Source organism: Tauraco erythrolophus, chromosome 14 (assembly GCF_009769465.1).
Source record: "Tauraco erythrolophus isolate bTauEry1 chromosome 14, bTauEry1.pri, whole genome shotgun sequence".
In the NCBI taxonomy this organism is placed as follows: Eukaryota; Metazoa; Chordata; class Aves; order Musophagiformes; family Musophagidae; genus Tauraco; species Tauraco erythrolophus.
Genome location: NC_141478.1, coordinates 11,972,772 through 11,997,368, shown reverse-complemented (window position 1 = coordinate 11,997,368; position 24,597 = coordinate 11,972,772). Strand labels below are relative to the sequence as shown.

The window sequence follows — 24,597 nt, the reverse complement described above, 5'->3', positions numbered from 1 at the left end:
ACAAGATTTCCTGCAGTATTCCCATTTTCTTCTTGAAAAATTCAAACATGCCTCCTCAACAGACATAGCTGGGATGGTAAAGGTTACATCAGTTACAAAGTCAGCTTTTTTTTTTTTTTTTTTTTTTTTTTTTTTCAGTTCTTTTTTCCCCCTCCTTTAGAAGAGAGTATTTGTTCCTTCCTACAGGAAGGGTGGCAGGAAGTGGCAGAGAAAGGAAACATGCTAAAATAGCTGTCACTGTCCCCTGTCCCCATGGGAAGAAGAACTTGCTAAGATTGGCTATCCAAATTAAAGCCTCTGGATCTGTAGATAAGGGTCCAAATTACTGTGCAGTATTATTAAGTTCAATTTCATGTCACCAGATCTTAGCAGAATTTTCAAAGTAAAAACTATGTTACACATCACGGCACTGTAAAGAAACAAAATACTAACAATGTACTTTAGTAAGTGTTATCTACAGCTTTTACGAAGGAAACTACTTTGCTTAAAAACTAAATTCAATTTATATTTATATTTTACTATTATTTTAAAGTAACTGGATAAGTTAGAAACAACTATTGGTAAAAATATGCATCAGTGAAGGAGAAATGCTTACCCACGATTCAGCATCATGCTCCTCATGCAACACATTAAGTTTCACTGTGTAAACACTAGGAAAAAAAAAAAATCACTTGCTTCAACAACTGCAGAGCAAAATAACTATCCTTCAGATGAAAGTTAATTTTATCCTATTTAATTACATACTGTTACCAATTTAAACCCTGCCCTAGAACATTGAGTTTACCATGCTGTCTTGCACATGTGATGGACATGTGTCGTTTATTAGGTTTTTTCATTATTTTTGGAGTGGTGTTAATTGCTCTGCATATGTATTTTTTCCTTCTAGTATAACAATGACTGTGTGTGGCACTGCTTTGTGCACCATTACACCATACCCTCAGCTTTAAAATGGAGTACTTGCAGTTATGGAAGAAGTGACGCTACAAAATTCCTTCTACATTTCGGAGACCTGCAAGAGAATTTTTCTGTCAGCTCCAGATAAGCTGCTGCAGGAAGAAAAGTTGTTGTGGTCAACACTGCAGCTCTGTATGTTGAATGGATCTGATGATCCCAAAATCTTAGAACGTGTAAGGCATGTGCCTACTACATGGTAGGATTTCAAGACTTGAACAGCAGCTCTGAAGGGACTACAATACAATCAAACATTTGAGACAGAACAGATTCCATTATTACTTAGGTCACTATACATGGTCCCCACTCTGTCCACACAGTGTCTTTTTATATACGCTGAATTCGGTCAAAAACCCCACAGATCAGGAAAAGAAAGATACAATCAGGGTCTGCATTTCTATTGCCATGGTACTGCATGGCAAACCTGTATTCTTGAAGTACCGAAATAAAAAATGAGCATATTCCTGAGACATGCCAAATACCCACCAACATCAACTAGACAGGACTGATAATAGCTTGGTATCTTGCAAGACCAAAGTCATTTAGCAAGACTGCTAAATGTCAGCTTTTAAACTCTTGAGTATTTACATTTAACTATTTCAAGGGGGGCAGAAAAAAAAAAAAGAAAAACCAACAGCACACATACCAAGGTTTAGACTTAAAATCTCCATATTGTCCTTCATAAATGAAGTGAGCATGAAGTAATACCTATTTCCTTTTAAAAATAACAAAAGTAAGAATCAAGTATAATGAAAGCACATCAAGAACCAAACTGTACAATTTCTGAACTGCACTGTTTATTTTGCTGCTTGAAACCTAAGTGACAGTATGCCACTATAATTATGGGGTTTCTTCTAAACCTTTACTACACTGCAGGTACAGAAATATACGGACACATTTTTGGAGAACTGACATTTTGCAAAATGCAGCAAACATTTCAATTTATACATGAGAAAAGGAAGTGTTCAAAAGGGTATGCATTTCAAGTTATTGCAGGTTATTTCTGTGAGAGAATTTCTGCAGGTAAAACAAGTTTAAATTTAACCAACAGTAACGTGTCAGTGTATTTAAAATCATGACAAAAATCTTCTCTCTGGTTATTAATCGCCCTTTGACAAATTACTAGGATGTTGTATGTTTAGGGCAAGATGTCGATACAGCATAAATCCCGTGGCATTTTGGTTTTCTTCTGGAGATTAAAGCTGTTTTTTTTCTTGGGATAAATGCAGCAGCAAAACACAAACCAGCTGATCAAAAAAGCACTTCTGCCATAACTCCAATAATTTCAGGGCACACCAACCGACAGTAGTTTTGCCATTCCCAGTTCTTTTAAGGTTTACATCACCGCACTGTTGCCTGAAGTACGTTTGTCAAAGCTTGTTTTCTGTTAGGCCAGCTTGCTGACTACAGCCTGGTTGAGAGAATTTAGTTGGTTGGTCCATTTATCTAATGCGGTATACCGTGCACCACCTCTCTTCTGATGATCCAGTTCTAGGAGCTGGTTGACTTGATCAATTCGGCCATGTATAGTGCTAGAAGTAAATAAATACATAACTATAAATTGTTAATGCACATGGAAGTACGAGCTAACAATAAATCAAAGATAAAATAAGAGGTCTTCTTACGCAAGAGAGACACAAAGTCCATTTCAGAATTCAGCACTTTTAGAAGATACTGTCCCAGGCAGTAGCACCTATTTACTTGTCATCATGACTGGAAATCGAATGAGCTAATTGATTGGGCAATGCCTATTTTATCTGCCTAGCTATGACCCACACATAAAGCCTGAAGCCATATGAGGTAAACCGTTCTTGAAAGTCAAGGAACCATGAAAAATGGAGATTTATGTAAAAATGAATTAAAATATAAACCCATGTATGGATTATATTTTCCTAGTAGATAAAACAAGTTACTCTCCAAAAAAAGATTTTACAAACTGTATTTAAGTTTTTCCATTCAAGGAGAGCAGACTACATTGTCGACTTGAAAACATACTCAAAAATATACATAAGTAACAATTACGAAGAAGAAAATTTTTCATAATTTCATAATAATTTGAGTAATTTATTACATATTTCAAAATCAAATTAAAAACATGCCATTCAGTCTCCCTGTATAATTTTATTGGCTCACATCTTACAAATACACTTCTCATAAGCCAAGCAAATACAAAGTCAGCATCATTACCTTTTGGTTCTAGAATCAATCGTCACAATGCACAAAAATATTTTTTGCTGCTTCTTGTATACTTTGATTATTTTAAAGTAATCAAAGATCAGAAATCAAAAATAAAGTACATACTTATCCAATATGCACTGCACAAGCAAGCTTTCCACATCAGCTACATCTATGTTTAACTCCTACAAGAAAAAGAAAATTCATTATGCTGCTACTCTGTTTTGCAACATTAAATTCTTCCCATCTTTATTTTCATGTACAGAATTTGGTTTCGTCTGTTTCTTACTGTTCAAAAGTACAATTCAATAATGATGTTCAAGGAAAAGAATTCCACCAAAAGTATATGTAGCCAATGATCAAGAGATCGGTAATCCCTCAAATAAGGCTGAAAATGTTAAAGCAAAATTAGCTTTCTGGAAGTTTCAGAAATTAGTTCCTTTGCTGACTTACCAAAAAAAAAAACCAAACCCCACAAACGAAAAACAATCCACCAAAAAACCCCCACCACACTACCTCGAAAGAACCCCAGGAAATAAAATAAGACAATAATTATCAGAAAAGAATGGGTCTGTACTCAAAACCATCTTGAGGGCTAATTGCATCTTCCGATCTTCTGGTTCAAAAAAGTTCTACAAATGTTAAGGCTAGTTTAAAAAAAGGAAGCAAAGAGACCTAAAGAGAATTTAAGCATAAAATAGACACCTCTAATACTTCATGATTTATTTTGGAATGCTGTGAATTTTTGCAAGAAAAATCACAGACTTACAGGAGATGGAAATAGTAATTTATTGTCATTGGGTTGTGATTTTATTCTTTCCAGAGTAGGGAATGAAATCAGTGATTCTAGTATAATAGTTGGTTTGTTCTGTTACCATAGTTCTGTAACCCGTACAACACAGACATTTGAAAATATCTTTTGAACAAAAGGAATTAAAATTTGGATTTTTATGTTCATAAAAATTTACATTCATATTTATATCTTGAATTATAAAACTTTCACTTTTAAATTTCTCTTCAGGAAAGTCCTTTTCTACACCAAGTAGATCATGGTAATTGAATATTTTAGAAGTATATCATAGTACATATTATAAAAAACATTGGGACGACACTTGAAATTTACATTTTCGCACTGCAAAGCTGCCAGCAGTTCATCAGTACTACTTTATGGTTTAGGTTATATTTTACATGTTCTATTTCTGGAAGCACTGTATTCATTTAAGAGCTTTTATTCACAATAATTATTTACTTCAGCAAATGCAAGGCTCCACTGACACATACCTTAGAAATAAAAGGGATATGTATTCTTGTGTAAGGCTTAATTAATTTTATAAGCACTTGTGTTCTGATGTTTCGCAAAAGCTCTGTAAGATAAGAATAAAAAATATTGTAAAAACAACAGTACTGAAATAAAGATGCAATCCAGCTCCATATAGAAAGATATTCTAAATACCATGAGCTTTTCATTGAGGTGGGAACCACAGCAAAATAAAGGGACCCTCTTTTTCCAGGGACCCACGCAGTATGTATCACTGAAGATGGACAGATAGAGTTGAAAACTGTTTAAACAGTATGAAACAATATATTCTCTGGTAAAAATTTAAATTATTCAAATTAACTGGATAAGTCATAGAGATTATTGCATGGTATGCCTGCTCCTCTTAATTTATGGCTAAAGTGGTTGCCTTGTACAAAAGCAAAAAGAGGTGTTCTTAGGGCTCTGAAACTTAAGTCTGCAAGCATTTAACTTCATGAGGAATATTCACATTTTAAGTTAAAAGATCAGGACCTAATGGCATAATTATGATGAGGAACTGAAGAAGTATAAAACAGAATTTGAATAAAGTGCTTGTTTTTGCTTAGATAAGATAGCGGAGCCATTATTTAAGAAATTTTTACATCATTAAAGAAAATTTGGGTAAAATGAAAGCATAAATTATAATTGTAAATTAACAGAAAAACAGCTAGATATATTTTTACCTAACTAGTTACACAAGGACTGTTTATATAATGAAAAATAATAATGAAGACCAGATTATGTATCTCAATAAAACTTAGATTAAAGCAGTGAGGCAAGGTATGTAAACATTATAACCACGAACACACATTCTGTATCACTACAGAGTGAAAAAGATGAGAATGTCTTTTTTCCCCCTGGATATCATAGAAGGGCTGAAAGTCAAATTTTTTTCAATCGTTTGATTGAACTGTCCTCCTTCTCCTGCTTTCCAGTTCTGTCATACTTTCTTCCTTAAGCATCCACCTCTCTGCTCTTACAGAGCATCCCTGCAAGACTTTGAAGCTTACCAGTAGTCGACATGTAACAGCACTAGAGAGGTTATATTTAGTTTCCCCTGCTGTTTGCCATGTTCTCTTTTACAAACAAGAAGTGTAAGAAAACCAGGTCTCTGGATTTAACTCTTTTCTTTCCCGTAACTATCCCTCTCAATGATCTTCCAATGCCACTGTAAGCCCTACTCTTGATGGAAACAGTAGTTACCTGAAAAACTGGACGCTATTTTCAAGTGAAGAGGCTTTTAAGTTCTCAGCTACATGACAAATGCAGGGGGTAACTTCATTTTGTCATGTTAATGGAATGGAAGGACATGTGTTAGTGTATTCCCCTATAGGTACTGTCTATTCAAACCTTGTTTTCAACATATACATTATAATTATGTATATTGTTCCATATTTTATTACTACACATTTATTAATGCAACCTTCATTACCTTGTCTACAGATTGTCTTTAATCTGAAGCAGAAAATTACTCTTATTAACTAGCAAACATCTAACTGTTGAGACTGACACAAACAACCTTTACAAGTAAGGGTTGCCCTCATTTAATCCTTCCAATGGAAAAAAAAACCCACACCACTCAAAACATTCAGCACCTAACATGTAGATATTATCTTAGAATATTCGTTCTTTCTAGAACCTGGATGCATGTTGGCCTCGACCAACTTCTAAAGAACTTAGAAACAGTAAAGGAATCATCCACAAGTTATTACAAAGAACTCTAATTCTGCCAAGAAGAAAAATAGAAAAATAAACCGGAGGGGGGTGGGGAGGAAGCAGCTTACCAAGTAGTGAAAACAAAAAGGATTAAAGTAGTCTGCAAAAATACCTTCAATGTGCTCCCTTATGAAGGGATCGTCCATGATGTTGCTATGATTTGTTTTCAGAATCTTCTCAAATTCAGTGATGTCGTTATTCTGATAGGCACTTCAGAAAAAACAAGAGACTGAATTATTATTTTTAAAATTTAAACAGACTCCTAAGACTGTGTTCTACAAAAAACTTTTTTTCTTCTAAAAAAAACCTATATTAAGTCTTGGTGACAAATAACTATATTCAGAACCTTTATAAGGGAAAACTATTTCAAGATGAGATGCAAAAGAAATGACCTTTGTCCTATTTCAATTTTAGTAGCATGTACAAAAGTTTACTATGAACATTTAATTATTCCATAAGTGCACTCTAGTTTCAAAACTTTTGTACTTTAATAAGTTATTATTTAAAAAGCCTAGACCCTAAAAATAGCCAATTTTTAAAAGTATCGTTACTTGAATTTTGGCTTCATGAAGCCATACTTCATGGAACAAATAAGAGCTAAAAAGAGTCTAGAGGGCTGTTGCTGCTTCTACAATGCCCTTCTTAAGCCGAATTCTAAAAATACTAGAAGATGAAAGAAATCTTGATTTCTATGATTAATCATCAGTAGTTCTGGCCTAATATTACTTTTTATATTTTTATTTATAGCTTATTTTTAGTATATATATATATAATTTAACCAGTCAATCTTGTTATCTGAGAAAGGATTACAAAAAGAAGGTGGTTTAGACACCTGTTGTTCAGTAGTGGCACACAGCATCATTTAAAAGGTAAGCCACTAAAACAAGACCTTTTTCTTGAAATATAATGGTTTGACAATTCAAATCTATCATCTTTTCTTACAGAACCGTCAGCTGTAATAGAGACTATCTACTAACTAAGCAAATTTACACAGTAATTTAGTTACATTAAGCTACAGGCCATCAATATTTAACCTGAAAGACAAAAGTGTTAAATACTTGCTTTCAAATTCTGTTTAATACTAACACCAAACACTTTAAACCCATCTCTTTTTCCTTCATAGTCTCTCTACATTTTCAAATTGTTTATAAAACTGGTCCAAAAAAAGTCATCCTTTATTATCAGTAAAATCAGCAAGAAAAAGATCTGCTAAATTTAAAGTGAAACTTGAGGAGTTTATAAATGGAGTTATACAAGCAGAATGGACTGTATCACATGAAACCAGTCAATTTTACTTCATAATTAAAAGGAATTTCAGTTAAGTATATTTTATTGTTTATTCCAGAAGTTTATTTTTATCATATGTAAAACATTCAAGTTCCTAATGTATAGGAAGAATTAAAAACATAATTGTAACCTTTGGAATTGATTTTATCTTCTGCATATTTCTTATCTACTCTGTTTTAATTGCATTATTAACTTTAAAGAAGCATTTACACTCAAATGTCAAGATAAAAGATATAAATTAGGAATGGGAATAAAATCAGATTGGATAAGGCCATCTGGAGTTCCTTCTGCCTTGAATTCACATGAAACTATGACTGTGAAGTAGAAAAGACTTGTCTTAAGTGGAATTATTGGAAACAGTCCCTTACTAAACTGCCAAATCATTTATTCATCATTATGTCAATAACGGATGAACAACCTCACTTTCAGCAACAATTTGTATGCTTACAATGATGCAGCACCATAGTGGTATCAGAGCAAAGTTTGTTCCAACATGAGATCAACTGTGTATTTCAAAATGCGAGCAGGCATTACTTCTTACACAGTGAAAAGCTGGGAAAAGTTTTCCAATGCATTGCTAATTTTATTTTACTTGGTAAAGCAAAGGCAGGATAGAGTGGACGGAATAGATTAGCTTCAAAGCACAGTATACAAAAACTGCCTCAGTTCAATTTATTTTGCCAGATAATCTTAATACACTAAAAGTTCTCACATTACAGTTGCCTCTAAGAGGTAATGAAGCCTTCTTTTGATTTTTGCATATGTTTGAAGGATAGAGAAGATCACTTGAGAGTTCAGTTTCGTACTCGTTTAGCAATCATGACATATCCATGCATCCAAGTATTCTATTGGCTTTGGTATAGAATGTCAACCATCTCAGTTTCTCATATATAATCAGCCAAACCCTAAAGACTCGTTGCAGTACAAGGTGGGACAATTTTATTTAAGGGACGAAATAAGGTTCTTGCCGCTGCCTAAGAAATTCAGCATAGTAGAAGACAACGGCATGTTTCTGTACCCCTACCTGGTATAGCATAGATACTTTGGCATGTCATAGTAAATAAAAGTCTCTTAAGAAAAACAGTCTACAAATATTTCCCTGATATTTACAAAATAACTGTCAGCTGTGCAGAGAAAAGCCATCTCTAGAAATGTTCAACTTCTGGTTTAGACACTACATGTTTTTATATTTTGTTCTCTTCTCCAGAAAAATTAAAATCTTACCTTACTAAATTTGTCATTGCTAGAATCTCTGGATCATTTTTGTATGGTTTAGCCTACACGGAACAAAAAGCACAATATGCAAGTTTAGATATTAAATATTTTTTTCCATTTTTGTCTTTCAGGTAATTTCTCTATCAATTCAGAAAAGGGAGGGAGAAAAAAAAAAAAAGAAAAAAAAAAGAAAAAAAAAGAAAAAAATACCTCCTGAGAGTCAAATGGATTTATTCCAGATTTCATAAGCATGTTTGCTAAGACCAAGTATTTTAAGCAAGTAGTTCTTCTGGGGCTCCCTGATTCATCGTAATTCTTGAATGCTTCAAAAAAATCAGTATGTGCCTTTTCAAACTCTCCTTCTCTTAAGTGCATTTTGCCTCCACATTCTGAAAAGAAAACACAGATGAAGAGAAAAAGAACACTGTGTGCTTGTTGCTGACTACAATAATTGTACTCAGAAGTTCCACGCTATTTCTAAATAGATTACTGAAATATTTTCAGGAGTCTTTTCATTCTCTGAAATTGCTAGGAAAAAAAAGCATTAGAGCCTTCACATACAGCATTGCCATTTGAATAAACTCATTCCAAAGAAGAAAAAACAGAACCCGACCCACACGATAAATCTAAGAGAACATTAATCCTCACAGCCAATAATTATTTTAACCTTCTGTTAAAATACTGTAAAAACTGAAATAGAATTTATCTCCATTTCAAAGGCAATAGACTTCCTGTATTTATCAAATTTTCCCTATCTGTTGAGCAAAACCAGACAGAAAAATTGAGAAAAACTCTCTATTTCCTTTTATTTCTGAAGTACCCACTGCTGCCTGATTGTCTACGCAAGTGCCCACACCAGGGGAAGAGGGAAGGCACAACAGTATTCTGAAGAAAGTTTTTTTTCCAAGACACACAGCATGTTTCCACTATAATTCAGCATTATGGATAATAAATAATATTTTCAAACACATCTTAAAGCCCTTCGGTTCCTGATGAACTTTAGTGAGCACGAATTTACAATTTACAAAGGGGATTGCAGAAACAGCAGTCACTTCCGCTAGCAGTCCCGTTGAGCCTTTGTTTTTATCCTTTGCAAATGCCTCTGCATTTATCCTTTGTTGCCTGCCATGCTGCCAAACAGCTCAAGTCTTCCTCTTGTTTTTCTGATGCTTCTCTCCTACGCTGTATGTAGCCAACTGTCCTGCCCTTCTGACAAGTGCATGTAGCACTTAGGCCCCAGAACAGCAGAGCTGAAGCCCTACAGGAGGCAAACATTAACTGATGAGTAGCCACTGCATTTGTAGTCCTTTATTCACATAGTTTGTCTGCCTCTGAATCTACAGGATCCTCGTCTTTATAATCAGAACTGGAAAAGCATTAATTACCAGATTTTCATAAAACTAAACTATGCAACGGAAGTTAAATCAAAAATTCAAGATTAACTTGCCTCTGATGACTCCCATGATTAGTGGATGAGGAATGGCTGACTTGATGTGCAATGACTGTTCATATAGTGCTTTAAGTTTTTTGTTATTTTTCTGTGCTGTATACATTTGAATTTCCAAAGCATAGATTTCCAATAGTTGAGTACCTTTTTTTAGATCGTCTTCCCCATCATCAGTCTAGAATAAATTAATAAATACTGTCAAATTTTAAGAGAACAGTGATTTCAGTTTTATACTAGTAAAAAAAAATATTACCAAATACTCTCAGTAATTTCCTGTCAGAAATAAGGATATTCTTATATCAAAATTAAGTTTTAACTTACACACAACACAATACTCAAAGAACTTATCACAGGCCAAATTTTGAAGCCCTTTATTTAAAAAGTCAGTATTTTTGTTTGATTAAATGCTTTCCTCAGAACTTTGCCCTTCATTCTTTTCCACTTTCCGTAAACCACACTCTCAGTATATAAATGCAATGACTGACACACATGCACACACACACATATATATATATATAAAAAATACATACAACTCTTCCATTGCCTATAACAGAACCATTTCCCAGATATTTGTATCCCATTTTCCATGATGGAAGAAGCAAGGAGGACACAAACAAGCACAGCAAACACAGCAGGCTGTATGGCTGATTTATTCCCCCCGCCTTCCCCCTTCTAAATAATAAAGTAACAACTGTACTTTCAGTTTTGAGTAAAGCTCACTTGGAATCTTCACTATATTTTAAAATAAATGTCTATGCATTATGCATTATTCATATATGCTTCTCATCCTTGCACCTGACTAAAAGGAAACTTAATCAGCAGTTGTGAATAATTTTTTTTAAAATAATCTTTAATCAAGGAATAAAAGACATCATTTTTTGTTCACATTATCAAACGGGCAACAAATTAAAGCAGGGCAACAATTAAATAATACTTCTTCCCTCTGTACTGAAGCTCAGCAACATGCCTCAAAGGCCAACAACAGATGTAAAAAAAAATTAAAAAAAAAAAATCAATGTTGTTTACTAAGCTACAGTGATTTAGAATATAAAGGTACCTGGCATGACTGATGCAGCTGACGCAAAATCTTTTGTAACTTTCCATATTCCTCTCGTTCTAAATATAATTTGCCAAGCTGTAATGAGAAAAAAGTTGAAGTCTTAAGGTCTTTTAAGAGTTCACAATTATAATTTATAAGAGTTAGCTGAAGGTATCACAAACAAAAGTAAAAAAACAGTTATATATTTTACCTTTGTGTTTGTCTTAAACCACAATCTATCATTCTTAGCATCTTTCAGAGCTTCAAGTGTTGTTTCATAGAATTCCTGAAGCAAATCCATCTGACATAAAAAATCAGAATTCTATAATTGTAAACAGCAAATTTGTACCTGTTAATAAAGTCAATCTGAACAAACTACAAGTGCATGCTTGAACTTCAAAATAAGAAAGGTATCTGCATTTTATTCAATGTCTGCTTTTAAATTGTACAGAGCTTCTAAAGTAACAAGACTAAGTATACTTGCTTTTCTTATAGGAAATAGATATGATTAAAAAGTATTCACATTTTAAGATTTGCAACCATCTATCATGCTAGAGAAAAATGAAAGCCACTTTACACAAGCCCATCTTATATAACCAAGTAATAAAATTCTTATGTTGTGTAACAAGACAAACACAGGCAACACTGCTCCTACTTAAAAGAAAAAAATAATTTACATATCAAAAAGAAATTATGATTTACAAAGAGAGAGAAATGGTCGAAGGAAAAGATGCTTTCTCCTTTCCATACTACCAATGCTGCATGAAAGAAAGCTCTTGAGCGCATCAAACCATTTCTTTGCATAAAAACCAAAAGTACAACATCCAAAATGGAAATCAAAGTGCTGAGTGTGACCTTTAACAAAGGTTCTACAGAGAATGCATTAGTATTGTTTAGGCCATTGTTCTTTTGGGGATAACAGATCGGTGGCTATACATCAAGTTAAGATTTCCAGGTTGTCCCTCCAGGTATGGCTCCAGTTGCATTTAGACCAAACATACTGACCTCTGCCAACAAGACATAGTCTAAGACAGTCCTTTAGACCTTAAGAGTAAACCATCACTCAACTATTAACAATTCATTTCCTATGAGTGCCAGGGCAGGAAGGCTTGTGATAATGACAGAGGAGTCATCACCAAAGACCAGTGATCCTCCATATGCAGGTGCTACTTCCAGGTAGTCAGTTAGGGGAGCTTTCTACTCTCTGTAAAGCTTCAAACAACACAAAAGAAAATGAGCTGGGCTGTGTATCTATGAACATGTACCTAGCTTGCACAGTACATTCAAAGATAGGCAGTATTTAACACCCACACTTCACTGCAAAGTTTTCCAAAGGTTCCCCCCCACCTTCCAAAAAACCACACTGTTTAATTACAAATTTTATTTGAGAAGGCACTTAAAATGTATAGCTTCCATGCTTAAAAAAAAAAATATAAAAATTTACTTTACTTATAGCATAGAAATACCAGGTAAATATTGCCAAAAAAAAGAAAAGTTTGTGAAAAGTTATGTGTGTTGATAGAATCCATTAAATGTGGGAAATATATTTTAACATATGACAACAAATTAATACTGCAAATGTTCTCTATTAAGATAAAAAAAAACCTGAAATCAAAAGGGTACCATACACAAAAAAATCCACAGTTAAAAACGCAAAAAGGAAAACCATGAAGATGAAAGAACTGATGATCTAACCTGCTTGGAAGTAGAGATATAATCAAGAATAGAATTGATGGATTTTTCAGAGTAATTTCTTGTAACTGCACTCCGTATGTAGGTCAATAGCTGTTTATATCTGTTCATCATTTCAGGAAAGTTAGTCTAAAAGAAAAACAAAGTTACGTTATAATTTTTGTTTTAATGATTAAAAACTGAGTTAGTTATATCTTGCAAATACACATACAGAAAAGAAAGCATAACAGAAAGGCTATGCAGTAGTGGTTGCTATTAGGAATTCTTCCATCACCACTTTATTCATAAGCAGCAGAATCAGGAATAACTTCAGCAAGACTGCACAGAATAGATATTTAAAATATTTATCTCAACGAAGAAAACAGTGTTGGCTATACAACTATTTGGAATGGTTGCATATGCAGCACACAAATTTTTCACTGATTTGTTCTGGTGAAACACACATATGTAAAACATTATCGGATTCAATGGTATGATACCTTAGGATAGCAAGGACTGAGCTTCAAACTTTCAGAGTATCAGATGACTACAGCAGCTATTTTGCATCCATTTTGCCTTTGACTTGCAACCACTACATAATTTCCCTGCCATGTCTGTAGTAGCCTTTCATTAAATGCCACAAAAGACAAGTTCTGGCAGATTTAGTTGTCATAGCCATAAATTAGAATAATAACTTAAGATCTCTGGATCAAATACGTATTTATGCCATTTACTCTCAAGTGATAGCTGTAATTCCTACCAATTTAAAGTTTATCTTAATCATCTGTTTCAGAGCTTTGAATCCCCATTCTCCTTTTTCACCTTCGAGCTCCAAAACCTGAAATAGAATAATTTTTAAACAATGTTTACAAAAGCTTTATTCAAACTTAAATTGATTTGCATCTTGTTTAAAACACACATATCCCATATATGCCTTTTCTCCCCTCCTCTGTTCCTTACCAAGTAATGTTTCACTCTACCCTGTTCTTCCATTTTACTCTTCCCTGATATTCTTGAGAAAGTGAGTAAGTGGTAGGATTCTTATTAGATTTCATAGCTTAGCTTATGTAGGGAGGGTGAACTGCTATTTAGAGATTTGTTGCTGTTGTTGTCTAACACCAAACTAAAATTTAATGCCACTCCATAAATACATATACACAAAAAAGTTGTAACACTCTCTGCAAAACTGACTCAACCCACCCCTTGACAACATTAGTCAAAAATTCACATTTCTGAATTACTATACTTTCTTCACGTCAGAAAGGCTTTAATGTAGCATAGTTAAGGGAATGCTTTGTAAGTAAAAATTCTGGAATGTTTTTTGTAAGTAATATATATAATACTGTTACACACTATAAATAAGCCAAGAGATGCAAAAATCTGTTTTTTCTTTAAAAAGTTACATCTAACATATTGCTTATTGGTGGCAGTGTGCAAACATTTAAAATTTAATACTGACATGAAGGGAAGAAACTCTGCATCACTCAGTATTTATACATTTAAAGCTTTGGAATCAGATAGCAAACCAAATGTAATACATTACATTAGACACTGGGGAAAACGCCGTTTCATTTAAAAAAATGAATGGATCTGGCTTCTATAGTTGACACACTTAAGACTGTTTAATCAACTTAGTAAATTCTGAAGATTAAAAACTCAGTTCTGCAATAAAATAGGACTACTCTGTGTCCTATTTATACTCCCTACGAATGAATCCTGAAAGGCGGTCCAGCCAAGAGTCTAAGTTGTCCAATGATAAACTTAGCACATTAAGTTAAAATATAAACATTGCTCTTAAGATTCCAGAAAATAACTCAAATGGCAAGCAAATATTTTAAAATGTGAATTAATATAAAAATAAGAGATAGAATATAAAGACAGAAAACCTTCTGAAAACTGCTTAAAGCCGCTTTGGGATCATCTTCCTTCAAAGCTTTGGAATTGTAGTATTGGTTTTCCAGATCCACGTTTGGTTCAGAATTGCTGTCCTCAGAATATTCCTATATTTTACAGAAAAAGAAAGGTTTGAAACATATAATATTCTGCTGAAAACGGGTAAAATACAGTATGACATATTGCTCAAACTGACATGGAACGCTGTATATTAGCAGAAAGTCTTCACGTTTACAACATGTAACAGGTGTGGACTCTTACGATGATTTCATCTCTCTCCCATCACTAGGCCACCCTCACCATCCACCAACACTTGCCTGTCAACACATTTCTTTCTGCACTAATGAAGTCATAGCTCTACTGACTTTGCCTTTATGACAAGTACACACTGTATGATTAAAATTCTGCCAATTTTGGTGCTTAAGGACAGATGCCTAATAGCATATGTCTCTTCTGTATGGGGAAGAGAACATGCCGGCCACTAGTCTTCTAAAAGGCACTCTGTTATCCACAGAAAAGACTCTGCCTGAGCTGCCACACAAGTAATGATTCAGCAATGGAGGATATAAAATGCTTCCATGAATCTCTCTCTAATCTGCCTTTTTATGCCATAACGATTCATACTTGTCTAAGGAAATTAAAAAGAAGAATAATGACAATAACACCAGCTGCTTCTGTGCTGAGAAGCAGGAGATGATTGAGAAAATGCTAAAGATACTCCAAAGAGGGTGGGATGGGGCACAGGCACAATAATTTAATCAAGTAATTACCCGTCGTGTACACTAGCGCCAAACAAATTGAAAAATTTACTTCTACCAATTATTACTTCATTTAAGAAAAAAGTACTCTGAGGCTTTTTCTGATGAAATAACCTAAGTATTTTATCTTCTTTTGCTGAAGAACAATGTTGCACATCTGAATTATAAAACATCAACAAACAGCAAATAATAATTTAATTTGAGATTTACACAAGTCAAAAATATTTCACACCTCTGGATTTTCAAGCCAGCTTCTCTCAACAGACTGCTTAGCTATTAGGAGATGAACTCTGTAACAGAATCTGTTTAAATCTCCAAGTTACTGTCATCAGATTAACCTTCCCTTGTAACAATATAAAACAATGCATAGGCAGGTGCCCTTCTTTAAGTTGGGATTACTTCTTTTACTGAACTTCCTCATCAGGCACATTTATTCTTTTGTTCATTCATATATTGCTAATATCAATGGACTCCTTCAAAACTACTGGAAGGAATGAAAAAAAGAGAAAGCAAAAGAGAAGTTTTAAATTAGCTCTCTCTTCCCTACAGTGCAAGCAAATCTTTCAAAGTTCAGGATTTCTGAAGTTTTACTGGAAAAATTAATTATGGAAGCTCACAGTTGGCCCAAATTTTATTCAACATGGTCTTTGAAATATTTATCCTTCACCCTGCTAGGGTTTCTATTTATGTAGACAAGTTGCTCAGGTATGTATGTATTTACACTTACACAAAGTATTAGTACTTAGTGAGAATCAATGGACTTAAAATTTTCTGAATTCCCAGAGAACTTTAAAACTTAACACCAAAAACTGCAAAGAAAACAGGAAGCAAGTGTCTTATTTCACTGGGCAGACTTTCATTTTGATTAGCTTGTTTTCGTTAATTATTTACCCTATTGATCCAACATTAATGGGGCAGCCACAAGAACATGCACATGATGTGGAGAGCTGTAAGCTATCAACACAGCATTTAAGCTACATGTCATCAGCTGATGTCTTGTTTATCCTAAACTTGAACGATGGAGAATATTTTTGGCAGAAATATCTATTTGAAAAGATAAAAGGAAAGCAAACTAAATTAGTTCCTTTTAGGAAGCAATGTGCTCCATTAGCCTAAAGCCAGAAACATCTGAATTTTCATCTTTGCTCTGGCAGGAAGCCTTTTTTCAGATAATTTTTCTGACTACTACTTAAATATCCCAAAAAGCTATTTTCATAATAATATTAACATGTAATAAAGAATAAGTGTTAAATCTAGGGATTTTTTTTTCTAATGGAATCGCTTTGAAACGCATCAGAGTTAGTGTTTTATGTTCTCAGAGCTATATTTTTCCTTCACTTGATGCCTATTTGCCTCACATCAAATTTAGGATGTTAATATGGACTCAAAGCTGTAAGGGAGACTGGGCTTTCCAGCTTCTGGAAAATGTAATGTAAGGTACTTACTTTAGAAGACATATTTTGACTTAGTGGCGTGTGAAGAAAACTTTAAAACCACAAACTAAGTATGAGATAATGATGTGAATCTGTAGACAGCCAAAAAAATAAAAAAGCCATGTAGATACTAGATCTTAATTTAAGCATCAATGCTAATTATGCCAGTGCTGATCAATTCAGAAGGACCAGCACTATCTTCTTTTGATGCAGAGATGGCTTAGTGCAGTATGATATGAATGTGAGAACATTCGGCTTTTGCCAAAAGCAAAAGGAAGGAAAAGTGTGAAGCTGTCTCCTCAAAGTTCAAACTAAAAAAAACCCCCATGCATTGCGTTCCCAGTAAAAGCAGAAACATTCTTTTAACAATAAATTCAGATACTAAACATCTAACCTTTCCTCATCCTAATTTTTAACACCCCAGCTACCTGCCTGAACAACTTTCCCAACTCAACCCTTTTAGGTAAAAAGTTTGCTGCATCAAACAACACAGTACCAAAATCAAAATGCACAAAACTTAGGCACAATATCAGGTTTACAAAAAGGTTTCCTACATAACTGTAAAAATCTCTAATATATCATCTAGACCTAATATTCTGCATAGTGAAGAACATCCTTAATTATAACTTCAAGATATAAAAGCATCTGTGTGCTATACTTTAGTTCCAGCTGACATAAAAAAAAATAACAGGCACAAGAACTTTTTTTATTAAGATCTTGGTGATATTTTTTAAATGGACATCAACATTATCAGTACAAATGAAAACAACAGAAGTCTGAGTACACAGAACTGATCTTTGAAACTCATTTAGTTTTTGAAACTTGAAACTGATTTTTGAAACTCATTTTCAACTCATCTTTGAAAACCCTTCCTGAGAGGATCAAAACAAATGAGTGGTGGTTTTTATTATTACTCACTAAATTAGAAAGCCCTGATACAGCTTTAAAAAAATGTAGTTAAAAAAAGTTAAGACGTTATTTAAGCATTACTCCACTGAAAAGCTGCATGTTCTAAATGTAGTCAGTTACAAACAATCCAATCCCATCACATCACTTTTAGGGGGGAAGAAAAACTATCACACTAACTCAACTGTAATGGACATAAAAACTCTGACGTAGATGTCTCTGCCACGGATATAGTTCTTTCAAATAATAAAGTTAAATTAGTACTAAGGAACCAATTTAATTTACCAATCTTTTTTACACTACGTATTACAGTTTTCACAAAATTCATTTCATCTAGTGAACAGCTTTAAAACATTAAGCCTCAGCTTCTAAAATGAACATGCACAGAAGACAATTCACCCCAGTCAGCTTTAATCATTCTTTCTAGGACATGGATCCATTTGCAGTTGCTTCAGCAGCAAGGGCCAGTTAAGAGCATCCGGTGCTCCCCGACCCTCCCTGTTCGTTTCTGGTCCTGGCACCCCCTTCCCCCTTCACTGCAGCGATTCAGCATTTTATGCCGTACGAGTCCTTGAAGATGCCAGCTGCTGCCCGGGCTGAGCGAAGAGGCCGGCCAGCGCTTACACAGTTGCATCCTGCGGCTGGTGAGCTATGGCAGAGGAGCAGGCGACATGGGAGGGTAAGAAAACCGGCTGCGGTTTCAGAAACTGCAGCAGGAGCCTTAGCCAAGGTGGGCTCGAGAGATTATGCGAGCGCTTGGAGCAGGGCACCTCTCCTCCCAGACAGAGTACGGTACATGAACGTGGAGACTGTAACACTATATCAGTGACATTTAACAGCAGATTGGTGGTATTCGAGCAGGTTAGAGTGCCATCTGCTAAAGTTAAACATGGACAAAACCAAAGATATAATTATTTTTTTTTAAAAACTACCATTGTTTAGTTACCAATTTTCTCATCTCCTCTCTTGCCTAAAGCACTCCCCTAACCTCTACACTGAAGGCGGAGGGATAATTTAGACTTTTGCTTCCCTGTGTATCATTCACTAGCTGTATAGGAACCAAACTCCTACTTCGCAAACCTTTCCCAAAAAAAAGGGAAAGTAGCTATACAGGATAACTTTCCAGACAAAAGATGCAAAACAGAGTTCTATTTCTGCAGAAATTTATCCTTCAACGAAATTGTTAACAATACTTATTACTGTCAATTTTCAATTGCTGGTGATTTTACCAAATTTCAGCCATTGGGCTGACTCAAATCATTATTTTGTTATGAAGTGCAATTGTTTCTGACAATAGGTCTGGTACAAATTTGATTTTACTTCAGCTAACTTTGTTTCATAACCATGGCATTTCAGAGGTCTGCTAACTCTAGGATTTGGAGTGAAGATCTGATATTTTGCAAGAGCACTAGTGATGTGGGTTTGGGGCGGGGGGGGGAGTGGTTGGTTTGGTCAGGTTTTTCTAAAAAACAAGACAAAAATGCCCGAATGAGGCCAACTAAAAAAAAATCCCTGAAAATAACTCAATATATTAAATATTAGCTTCCAGCTAAATTTCTTGAACATTTCATCTACAATGAACATGCATTATTTTCACACAGCTCATATGCACTGGCCCCAAAAATGACCAACCAAACACCATTCTGCGCCAAGTACAACTTCCTTTGCAGTTGCTCTTCCTGGACCACTGGCCCCCAGGCACCAGGACAAAATGCAAATAACAGTTTCTATGTGCATTTGCCACTGGTATCCAGGCACATGAATATAAAGAAAGCAATCAGACTGGAATGCAAAAGAGTAAGGAGGAAAAGAACAGAGACAAACCTTGAGAGTAAAAACAAGAGTGTGATTTGTGTAAGAAGTCTGCAACCACTCAACCATGCATTGGGAGTTCTGGTTTTCTTTTTCACATTCCAGGTCTCTCTGCTCTTCTGCTCCTACTCACTAACTCTGGAAGTCATCTAGTGCCTGCTGGCTCACACCGGGGCTGACACCAGGAATAAGAAGTCTGTGAAGCCAGCGATCTGCAATGGGGTCAGTACAGTTCCATGGAAAGACAGTGCGCTGCCTTTGTTTCATTTTTTTAAGCAGAAGTTGGAAGACGCACAGAAATAGAGACAGGACACTGCAGAAAGAAAAAACTGGTATTATGACATGTAAAGAGTATCAAAAAGAAGTGCCTTTTCTTTCTACCTCTGTCACACAGCTCTCCTATAGTTCGAGGCGTCCTTTTCTGAGAGTCTAGTTTTTAGGATAACTGGGATCTAATTTGTTTCTGTTTAACACTCAACTGCATATCAGATTCTGGGGAGCTCTGTTCTGAACAGTGTTAAATATTTTCAAAAAAAAGAGAATTTGCATCAAAATCATCAGGGCTCACACAGAAAGAATGATTCTTACCCTTTTTGCCTCAATACTTCCTTTTGAGACATTATGGTAACGAGTGAAATAAGCCCCAAATATATTAACTCTGTGTTTAAATATATGTCTGAAGAGAATGCATAAAATAAAATATTAAGACACACACTGAATCCATATAAAATACGAAACAGTAATTAATTCAGAAACTAGTACATAACATGTCCTCTGTGAAGCTCAGCTGAATTTTTTTAAAATCACATACTAATGTAATTAAACATAAAGAAACTGAAGAAGGTAAAGTGGATCTACTTGATTGTTATTTCCCTAGTTCTGAATGCTTGTTTTTGCAGCATTATCACTTTCTTGTTTGCAATGTATGTTTGGGTTTGTTTGTTTGTTTTAAATGATAGCTATACTGAAACATAAAGAGGTGGGAAGAGGTGACAGTATCTGCATGAAATTTCAACTCTATTAAAAATGCATCAATACATTGTGGGGAAATTTCCCTGTCTACTGATGAGATTTCTTATCAAGATTGGGAACACATAGAAATTTTATTTTTAAATGGAGTACATTTCTTCCTGTTAGAAAGAAAAAGCAAACCCAATTCACGTTTACTAAGCTTCCTCTCCAATAGCTTGAAATAAAAAGACTGCCTATTTCCTAATATCAACACAGCCCAAAAAGGGAAACCCTCAGTAATCCCAATATTTGAGCCATGCCAATCCTCATGAACCTGTAGCCATCTCACCAGGGTGCACACTGCTGGCTTTTCACTGGAACTGTTTACAGCTCTTCTACTGAAGTCACTGAGATGATACAACTCCATAGCATAAAAAGGCAAGTTGCTCAGCGAACAGATTTGTCTGTCTTTCCCCCAGATTAATTTTAAAGTTGAATTTCAGACCATAAGAAGATGACAAATTCCTTATTTACTTAAAATAAAACAAAACAAAAAACAAACCAAGTAGATGCATTACAACTGTCAATGTGTTGTCACTGTGCCTGGAAGACTCAATTTCTGGAGAAAGGATGAGTTTAGTCTCAAAGTCAATTCTAAACATAGCTTTTTGTCTGAGACTGAAAACAAAAATGGAATTTACAATTGCCCTTCCCTCTTCCTCTCCACCCTCAAGCTGAAATTAATAAAAAGAACTTGGGCTGACATCATATAAGGCACCTAACAGTACCAAACCAGAAATTAAAATTCAGTGGTTTTCATCATGACCAGTAAACATTATTGTGTTCATTGAAGCATAAAGTGAAATAATCCATGTTATAATCAAGGCTGTCACTGTACATTACCAGCAAATTGTGAATGTAGGTCCATCCACTCACAAATATAAATGGATTTTTCTCCTGATATCAAGACCTCCAACAGATAAAACTAACTTCTATAGGAGCTGCTGAGGTCATTTACATGCAAAACCTTGACTTTTAACCCAATGAAAAACTAAGCAGAAACAGTCAACTATAATCTGTAAAGTGGGTAGCCTTCAGTTGTTTCACAGTGTAGTAATTACTCTAATTAAACCAAAATCCACGATGAGGATGGAGAAGAGCTGGGCTTTCAGAATCTCCCTTCACATTTCTGTTCAATTTCGAAATATTTGCATACTTAAGGAAATTAAACTGACGGGTTCTACATAATCAGCAGGTCAAGAGCACACTGAAAGCCGAACAGCCATAATCACTTCCAATAAAAGATGACAAAATGAAAACTTTTTTGAGTCTTCTTTTCACTACCGTTTTTATGCTAGTAGCTACCCTGGGAGATTGTATTTTTATAAAATAGCTATTTTGTCTTTCATTAACTGTTTCTGTAATTTCTGCCTCTCCTATTCCTTAAATGTATTCACCAACACTCTCAAATGCTCTTTTGTTTTTAATTCTGTACTTACCTGAATATTTTGTCTTTTTTTGTTTGTTTGTTTCAAACTCTTCTGCAGTGGCCTTTCCACTGAACTTGAGAACCATAAATCCCTTTACAGTCTTCTCTTAATTTAACTAGCTTTATACCAACATGAAAGGAAGAAATCAGGCCCTGTCTTCAGGACCCTTAGATATTTTCCAAAACAATTCTGCAGACCACTGCAATTACAGTCCCAAACACCTTTGAAAACTACATCAAATCACGGTTTGTTAGTCCAAGAATGTCGAAACTAATATAGCTGGAATACCTTTAATTCTTAAATTCTGGGGTTTTTTTTCCATCAGTTATACATCCAAATTAAATTAAAAAACTTTTGTTTAAAGATGTAGCTTAATTATTATTTGATGCTTTACATGGGAGTTACATACTGAAAAGGAAAAAGTAACATGGTCCTAATTATTATGAGCAGTACTTTTATATTTTGGAAAGGTCCGGGCTAGTGGTAATTAATGATAATGACAATGTTCCAGGAAAAGTAATTACAGTCAGGGGCTGAAATTTGCCACAAGCAAGAAGTTTCAGGAAGGTTTTTCCAATGAGGAAGAAAGTACTTCAGGAAAAAGAAAAAGTGTTAGACTGGCAATTATTCTTGTTGAAAACTGACATAACGCACCATGAGCTTAGAGATCCACTCTTACTCAAATCTGTATGTAGACAGATGCATTTAAAATCGCAACATGTAATTCCAAAGGTTTCTCTACACGTCCAGTTCTCATGTTATGGATATTCAACATGAATTCTGCTATGTTTTGTATTCCTTTGATTATATCACATGGAAAAATAAACACCATATTTTATATCAGGACACAGATTTCAGTGCTAATGAAAATGAATGGAAATTGATTTAGAAACTGGATCAACAAATATTTTTAATAGTCTCAGTGTATCTTCTTCAGAAAGCTTGTTTCTGAAAGTTTGTGAATTTGCTCAGGGACATAAGTGGAAGACTAACAGCTCCTGGAATACAGATACAAGCAGCTCATAAGGTTAAGATGACAACGCATGCCAAACAAGCCTGTTACGTGAGTTTAAAAAACTCAAAACCAAAACCAGATGCATTTATTCTATATCCAATGCCATCCAGCCATTCTGAACAGCTCATAACAAAAACTGCCAAGAAACTATTTCAAATAAAATCAGACAAGTCTTTTAAGTGAATTCATAAGCAGCAATTATTACCAAATAATTAGAAAGCAAGACTTCTAGAAGCAAGTGTCTGGGGTTTTTCAGTGCAATTGCAGTACTAGAAATACATATTTAGCTGAAATGAATGAAATAGAGACTCTCAAGCCTCAATCGTACACAGCTTTTCTTAAAAATGTCTCTGTCCTAAAAACCTATGCAAAGTTCAGAAAAGCAAAAAACCAACCAAACAACCCTCAAGCTCCAATAAGATAACAGCAACAGAATTACAACATTTTGTTTCAAGCGTGACAGCTATTTAGTTTACTAACCTACCTCAAGATGGTTTTACTAATTGTAAAATATTTGGTTTCAATAATTTAAAGAAGATTCGTTATATCAAAACAATCCCATTATATTACCAATTTACCCCCGATAAACAGGTCTGTTCCTAACTGCAAGCAGCATTTTTTTAACTGTAAAAGCTTAGAACCAGTCTTGATGTCAAAACGTGACTAGGTATAACATGAAAAACTCCTAACTCTGAAATTAAAAAAAAAAATCCGAAAACAAACAAACAAGAGCAAAAAGCTCACTAGGACTAGAAAGACAAAAAGTTAAAAATGAGTACACCCTTGGCGTGTTGCACCGAAACCCGGCTGTGCGGCTACTCCTCCTCACTCCCCTCTCTCTTCCTCCACTTTTCCCGCAGTTTGACGCGCACCACTGACCCGACCCCTGCCCCCACGCACCCTCGCAGCCGGGCCGGCAGGAGGGCAGGCAACTTCATGACTTTACTTCGTACTCGACACTTCGGCCGGAGGCAGGGGGAGGCAGCGCGCCGGAGCCCTCCCCTCACCCTGACCCCTGCGGAAGGCAGACGGGCCCCAGGCTCGCTGGGCCCGAGGGGCCGGCCCGGGGCCTAGCTAGCCGCCCGGGGCCGAAGGCGGCCCGTTTTCCCGCGGAGAGGCGGCAGGGCGCCGGGCGCGGCCTGCTCTGAAAGCAGCGCCCACCCCTCGCTGCCACCACCCCTCCTCGCCGGGAGGGAAACTCATCCTGTCAGTGCTCCCTCACGGGGCAGCGCTCGGCAGGGCTGCTGCTGCGGGCGGCGGGCGCGCCGCGCCGGCCGCGGCCGAGGCGGCACCGCTCCCGCGAGGCTCCCCCGCCGCACCGCGCCGCTGACCCCCCACACCTCCCTGCGCCCTACCAAGTCGTAGTCCTCTTCATCATCGCACATGAAATCATCCTCCATGTCAGACATCTTGGCCGGAGGACGGGCGGGAGGAGGGGAAGGGGGCCGGGAAAGGGAGGAGGCAGTGGGGACAACCCCTTCTCCCACAACCCCGCGCGGCGCTGCCCAATGTGGCTCCGCTCCGCCCGGAACCCGCTGCCG

General features: G+C 35.8%; 1 protein-coding gene across 5 annotated transcripts; it reads right to left on the bottom strand.

Moving 5' to 3' along the window:
• Nucleotides 1-1,728: 1,728 nt before the first annotated feature.
• Nucleotides 1,729-24,565, bottom strand: COPS2 (COP9 signalosome subunit 2). 5 transcript variants are annotated; one of them, XM_086620036.1, is made up of 13 exons: nt 24,412-24,565; nt 14,685-14,798; nt 13,559-13,636; nt 12,823-12,948; nt 11,339-11,449; nt 11,146-11,223; nt 10,089-10,263; nt 8,852-9,030; nt 8,651-8,703; nt 6,252-6,349; nt 4,408-4,490; nt 3,253-3,311; nt 1,729-2,483 (listed from the first exon to the last, which is right to left on the bottom strand). In XM_086620036.1, exons 1-13 carry the CDS (start codon nt 24,463-24,465, stop codon nt 2,339-2,341), a joined length of 1,353 nt encoding a protein of 450 aa, XP_086476162.1. In that variant the 5' UTR covers nt 24,466-24,565; the 3' UTR covers nt 1,729-2,338. The 5 variants fall into 5 exon arrangements, with proteins under 5 accessions (XP_086476162.1, XP_086476164.1, XP_086476161.1 ...); XM_086620038.1 differs by having other exon boundaries at nt 11,339-11,428; XM_086620035.1 differs by lacking the exon at nt 24,412-24,565 and adding an exon at nt 19,613-19,910.
• Between the last annotated feature and the right edge of the window lie 32 nt (nt 24,566-24,597).

Bases quoted from the DNA above. Each gene is read 5' to 3' on its own strand.
- COPS2 (XM_086620035.1), bottom strand. From the start codon at position 19,669: ATGGTTGAGTGGTTGCAGACTTCTTACACAAATCACACTCTTGTTTTT. The intron at 6,350-8,650 runs GTAAGATTTTAA...TTTTTTCTGAAG, and splicing joins GCAATGACAAATTTAGTAAG to TGCCTATCAGAATAACGACA. The intron at 2,484-3,252 runs GTATGTACTTTA...ATTTACTTCTAG, and splicing joins GTGCAGTGCATATTGGATAA to CACTATACATGGCCGAATTG.